General features: G+C 39.9%; 1 protein-coding gene across 2 annotated transcripts in view; it reads left to right on the top strand.

The window, feature by feature from the left end:
- Positions 1 to 5,931, top strand: part of LOC139574629 (pro-neuregulin-2, membrane-bound isoform-like) — a 44,278-nt gene extending 38,347 nt beyond the window's left edge. For both annotated transcript variants that reach the window (XM_071399378.1, XM_071399376.1), the window contains one exon: positions 2,805 to 5,931. In XM_071399378.1, the coding sequence (XP_071255479.1) occupies positions 2,805 to 3,287 (483 nt within the window). In that variant the 3' untranslated portion in view covers positions 3,288 to 5,931. The remainder of the gene's footprint in view (positions 1 to 2,804) is intronic.
- The last annotated feature ends 896 nt before the right edge of the window (positions 5,932 to 6,827 follow it).

Here is a 6,827-nt window from a genome sequence, read left to right as displayed (position 1 = left end):
GACTCATGAGTCATTTTTTCCACTTCCTTGTTGTTGTAGATAGTGTATGATGTTGTTAGTTGTAGACTAGAGTAGATAGTGTATGATGTTGTTAGTTGTAGACTAGAGGAGATAGTGTATGATGTTGTTAGTTGTAGACTAGAGTAGATAGTGTATGATGTTGTTAGTTGTAGACTAGAGGAGATAGTGTATGATGTTGTTAGTTGTAGACTAGAGGAGATAGTGTATGATGTTGTTAGTTGTAGACTAGAGTAGATAGTGTATGATGTTGTTAGTTGTAGACTAGAGTAGATAGTGTATGATGTTGTTAGTTGTAGACTAGAGGAGATAGTGTATGATGTTGTTAGTTGTAGACTAGACTAGGTGGTGTATGATGTTGTAGACTAGAGTAGGTGGTGTATGATGTTGTTAGTTGTAGACTAGACTAGGTGGTGTATGATGTTGTAGACTAGAGTAGATAGTGTATGATGTTGTTAGTTGTAGACTAGAGTAGATAGTGCATGATGTTGTTAGTTGTAGACTAGAGTAGGTAGTGTATGATGTTAGTTGTAGACTAGAGTAGGTAGTGTATGATGTTGTTAGTTGTAGACTAGAGTAGATAGTGTATGATGTTGTTAGTTGTAGACTAGAGTAGGTAGTGTATGATGTTGTTAGTTGTAGACTAGAGTAGATAGTGTATGATGTTGTTAGTTGTAGACTAGAGTAGATAGTGTATGATGTTGTTAGTTGTAGACTAGACTAGGTGGTGTATGATGTTGTTAGTTGTAGACTAGAGTAGATAGTGTATGATGTTGTTAGTTGTAGACTAGAGTAGATAGTGTATGATGTTGTTAGTTGTTAGTTGTAGACTAGAGTAGATAGTGTATGATGTTGTAGACTAGAGTAGGTAGTGTATGATGTTGTTAGTTGTAGACTAGAGTAGGTAGTGTATGATGTTGTTAGTTGTAGACTAGAGTAGGTAGTGTATGATGTTGTTAGTTGTAGACTAGAGTAGGTAGTGTATGATGTTGTTAGTTGTAGACTAGAGTAGGTAGTGTATGATGTTGTTAGTTGTAGACTAGAGTAGATAGTGTATGATGTTGTTAGTTGTAGACTAGAGTAGATAGTGTATGTTGTAGACTAGAGTAGGTAGTGTATGATGTTGTTAGTTGTAGACTAGAGTAGGTAGTGTATGATGTTGTTAGTTGTAGACTAGAGTAGGTAGTGTATGATGTTGTTAGTTGTAGACTAGAGTAGATAGTGTATGATGTTGTAGACTAGAGTAGGTAGTGTATGATGTTGTAGACTAGAGTAGATAGTGTATGATGTTGTTAGTTGTAGACTAGAGTAGATAGTGTATGATGTTGTTAGTTGTAGACTAGAGTAGATAGTGTATGATGTTGTAGACTAGAGTAGGTAGTGTATGATGTTGTTAGTTGTAGACTAGAGTAGGTAGTGTATGATGTTGTTAGTTGTAGACTAGAGTAGGTGGTGTATGATGTTGTTAGTTGTAGACTAGAGTAGGTGGTGTATGTTGTAGACTAGAGTAGGTAGTGTATGATGTTGTAGACTAGAGTAGATAGTGTATGATGTTGTTAGTTGTAGACTAGAGTAGGTAGTGTATGATGTTGTTAGTTGTAGACTAGAGTAGGTGGTGTATGATGTTGTAGACTAGAGTAGATAGTGTATGATGTTGTAGACTAGAGTAGATAGTGTATGATGTTGTAGACTAGAGTAGGTAGTGTATGATGTTGTTAGTTGTAGACTAGAGTAGGTAGTGTATGATGTTGTAGACTAGAGTAGGTAGTGTATGATGTTGTAGACTAGAGTAGATAGTGTATGATGTTGTTAGTTGTAGACTAGAGTAGGTAGTGTATGATGTTGTTAGTTGTAGACTAGAGTAGGTAGTGTATGATGTTGTAGACTAGAGTAGATAGTGTATGATGTTGTAGTTTAGAGTAGATAGTGTATGATGTTGTAGACTAGAGTAGATAGTGTATGATGTTGTTAGTTGTAGACTAGAGTAGATAGTGTATGATGTTGTTAGTTGTAGACTAGAGTAGGTAGTGTATGATGTTGTTAGTTGTAGACTAGAGTAGGTAGTGTATGATGTTGTTAGTTGTAGACTAGAGTAGATAGTGTATGATGTTGTTAGTTGTAGACTAGAGTAGATAGTGTATGATGTTAGTTGAAGACTAGAGTAGATAGTGTATGATGTTGTTAGTTGTAGACTAGAGTAGATAGTGTATGATGTTGTTAGTTGTAGACTAGAGTAGATAGTGTATGATGTTAGTTGTAGACTAGAGTAGGTAGTGTATGATGTTGTTAGTTGTAGACTAGAGTAGATAGTGTATGATGTTGTTAGTTGTAGACTAGAGTAGATAGTGTATGATGTTGTTAGTTGTAGACTAGAGTAGATAGTGTATGATGTTGTAGACTAGAGTAGATAGTGTATGATGTTGTAGACTAGAGTAGGTGGTGTATGATGTTGTTAGTTGTAGACTAGAGTAGGTGGTGTATGATGTTGTTAGTTGTAGACTAGAGTAGGTGGTGTATGATGTTGTTAGTTGTAGACTAGAGTAGGTGGTGTATGATGTTAGTTGTAGACTAGAGTAGGTGGTGTATGATGTTGTTAGTGGTAGACTAGAGTAGGTGGTGTATGATGTTGTTAGTTGTAGACTAGAGTAGATAGTGTATGATGTTAATTGTAGACTAGAGTAGGTGGTGTATGATGTTAGTTGTAGACTAGAGTAGGTAGTGTATGATGTTGTTAGTTGTAGACGAGAGTATCTCAAGTGTGACCTACTCTGCTTCTGTCCCTGCAGGATGGACGGTTGTACCGGCAGCCCCGTCGCCCGCGCCAACCCTACCTGACAGAGAGCACGGGCAGCCTTCCATCTAGCCCCTATCATCTCCCTGACGACGAGGCCTACGAGACCACGCAGGAGTACGCCTCCTCCCGTGAACCAATCAGGAGCCGCCGGCGCCCGCGTCGGAACCGCCTCAATGGACATGTCTCCCAGCGTACAATGGGCCTACGGGACAACAGCTCTCAGAGCTTCAGCCAATCAGAGGAGGAGGAGGAGGAGGAGGAGGAAGAGGAGGGGCAAGGAGAGAGCACTCCTTTCCTCAGTATGCAGAACATGAACATGGAGCCGTGCGAACGTGGGTACCGATCATCTACCGCCCCTGCCCCGACCGCCAACATACGGACTCACCGGGCGCAGGGGCGGCAAAGCACCCGCAGCAACGGACACAGTAAAAGCTCCCAGTCGCGCTCCTCCAAAAATGACAACGCACCCCTTTAAGACCCGCCCGCCTTGACCACTGACCTCTAACCCCTGACCCCGACCCCCCTGACCCACCTAAAAACAACAGTGGAGTAGAGACCTGCACCTAGGAGAAATATTTTTATTTTGTATAACAGACAGATATTCTAAATAAATGAAATATTTATTTTCATTTCAGCAAAAATTGTCTACTAGCTAACAGCAAAGACTTTTTTTATAGGGAAAATATTTATATGTAAAGTTTTTGATTTACAGCGTTATGAGAGAAAAAATGATTACGTGCCAATTTTTTCACGAGTTAGATAATAGAATAATATTGTGGTGCCTTTTGCTGTGTGCTGAAGCCAGAGGTCCAGTTGAGTTTTTGTAGCCTTTCTAATACAGACTCCTCATTTTATAGACCTCTTTACTTTGACTTCCTCTGATTTAGGATCTCCCTGTTTGAACTGTGATATGATTCTGTCATCATGCAATATGAATCACCCCTGTGTAACGGTGTATGTTTACATGAGTATGATCCACACGCAGTTGTTTTTTCACGGGGGACATTTATCACAGACGCAACTGGATGTGGTGTCCTGTCCTGGTACAGGAAGTGAGGCGCTAGTTGTTGATGAGTCGCTCCAACAAACTCACATCAGTCATTCATGTCATCATCCGTCCGCCTGTCATCGTATGTGTATTGTTTCAGAGGAATGCAGGTGATCCAAGGTACCTGCACAGGTGTTCAGGGTTTCTAAATGGGAATGAGTGTAGGGGACGGTTGTGGTGTGTGTGTGTGTGCGTGTGCGTGTGCATGCATGTGTGTACGCACTCCATGATGAGTTGTAGTCTGGTCACAGCAAGGGAGACATGAGTGTCCATTCAGCTATAAGGGTGTAGTCACTGTTAAACTGACATACTCAACCGGCCAATTGTCATGCTGCCAGAAGCTCCATTGCACTGTAAAACCTCCATCCATGAGCATTCATTGGCCAGGGAGCTGCCAATCCTACCAATCCAGTCAATCCAGCCTGATTCTGGCCTACATGGACTGCCCTCCCCCATTCCTATGCCAGCAGCTTAACTAAAGCCGCACTGTGTCTCAGGACTTTCACATCCCATCAAGAAAAAGACTCCATTTCCCAAGAGCCACCATGGTCCATAGGCCAGATCCATTATGTCCCTCTTCCTTGTCTGTTTTCATCTGTGATATAGTATGGAGCTATGGAACTTGAAAAAAAAGTGGGTTTTAAAAATGCCAAAATACGCTGATATGGAGTTCATGTTGAGGCTCTTGGATGATTGTTCTATGACAGTGTAATGACACAGGTTTGTTGTGTGATGATGATGATGATGACGGCATTGGCTCGTAGTGATGATGGCACTGGTTTGCTGTGTGCTGTGACAAGTGACACAGGTTCATTTTAAAGTCTCTCCTATGTTGACTGACTCACTGCAGTGTGTTTGAGTCTGTTCAGTTTGTCTTTTTTTAATCATAGCCAACACACGGTATGGTATTATCGATTATTGCATAATTTTTTGCATTCCTATACCTTTATTATTAACACAAGTATAACTTGCTTGGTCATATTGACTGAATGATCTGATATGTGTCTGTCTCTGTCCGACCCCGCCCTCTTGACAATGACATCATAGAGTATGACATAACCTATTATCATGGGATATGTTAGATTTACACATTACAACAGCTTGTCCACTCCGCTATGGGTTACAGGCATTCCTCAGAAAGGGTCCACCTCAGAAATACTATGAGATTAAATGGACAGAGAGCATCCCGCTCCTCTACCTAAAAGAAAAAGGGAGTCCCCATGAGTTGGTTTTAAATGAAACATTTTATTTGCCCCTTTACCAGTAGAGTCTCACAGGAGATGCATGTATCACAAAAAAACGTTATAATAAGTACCATATAAAAAATGACAACCAACTCCTTTGATGAAATCAGAGGATTATTGTGGAATATCATTTAGAGATATACATGTTATTTTCATGGCCCAAAGTTCTGGCTAGTTTGTCTTAGTATCACTATTCAATCTGAGATTTGCAATGTGGTATACTGCCAGTGACGGTAGTGTGCTTCTAGTGGTAGTTCAAATGTAAAATCCCCCTTACCTCCTTCCCTTGCAACCAATCCTTCCTACCTTCCACATTTACTCTCTCTTTCTCTCTCACACACACACACACACACACACACACACACACACACACACACACACACACACACACACACACACACACACACACACACACACACACACACACACACACACACACACACACACACACACACACACACACACACACACACTTAAACACAACACACACCCTTCAACACGACACATACACACACACGTTTGTGTTTTTACAGCAGTTGTCCTCATCTCCTTTACGCCCCCTCTCCCTTTCTTCTCCCCCCGTCCCCCTGCATGTCCTAGTGGTCCAGGTAGTTGGGTGCATGGGAAAAGAAGCAAGCAAATCGTTTTCCACTCAGTGAAAAGTGTCTTCATTTTAACATTCAGCAATAAATCCCCTTTTCTCATGTCTCCATTCTTGGAATATGCTAGAAGTTTTTTGCAAGTTTTATCAAAACATACTTGTAAAAAAGAAAAAGAAAAATCCAAACCACCTCTTCATATGAAAATAAATCTTTATTCCTACCATTTTGAAAGTGTTGTCATTCTCTGTCACAAAGAAGAGGCCTCCTCCTTCATGAACCTCAAGGTGTAGGGGCGATTCTCAATCTTACGTCAGAAGCTATTTTTACCTGCCAATTGATGATTGTCTATCAAACTGATAATAATCATTCTGCTTTATGCTGATCCCATTCATCTGTGTGACAGGTAAGGGTAAATCCAGCAAAATAGACTTTGAAAACTTCTAGCCACTAGGTGGCAATATTTTCATGTCTTATCTCTTCCTTTTTAGATTCATATTTTCTACCCCAGCAAAGTATATTGCATCCTCACACGTAACCAGTTTCCCTTTTATAGATCAAACAGGTTTTCCCCACAAAATTATTTCCTGCCTTAGTGTGGTTATTCTCTGATTACGGATAGGTATGCTTTTTATTGCCTGGAATATTGCTGGCATGATTCATCTGATCTACATTCCACTAGGCTGAACTCCATTACTTACATGGTCATCTTTATTTGATGCAGTGGTGAAAAAAGTACCCAATTGTCATACTTAAGTAAAAGTAAAGATACCTTAATAATAGAAAAAGACCCAAGTAAAAGTCACCCAGTAAAATACTTGTTGAGTAAAAGTCTAAAAGTATTTGGTTTTAAATATACTTAAGTATCAAAAGTATATGCAATTGCTAAAATATACTTAAGAATCAAAAGTAAAAGTAAAAGTATAAATAATTTCAAATTCCTTATATTAAGCAAATCAGATGGCACAGTTTTATTTTTATTTATGGATTGCCACAGGCACACTCCAACACTCAGACATAATTTACAAACTAAGCATTTGTGTTTAGTGAGTCTGCCAGATCAGAGGGAGTAGGGATGACCAGGGATGTTCTCTTGATAAGAGCGTGAATTGGACCATTGTCCT

This window comes from Salvelinus alpinus, chromosome 4 (assembly GCF_045679555.1).
Source record: "Salvelinus alpinus chromosome 4, SLU_Salpinus.1, whole genome shotgun sequence".
NCBI classification, from domain to species: Eukaryota; Metazoa; Chordata; class Actinopteri; order Salmoniformes; family Salmonidae; genus Salvelinus; species Salvelinus alpinus.
The sequence above is the reverse complement of the archived record's forward strand: the minus strand, read 5'-3'. Positions and strand labels throughout refer to the sequence as shown.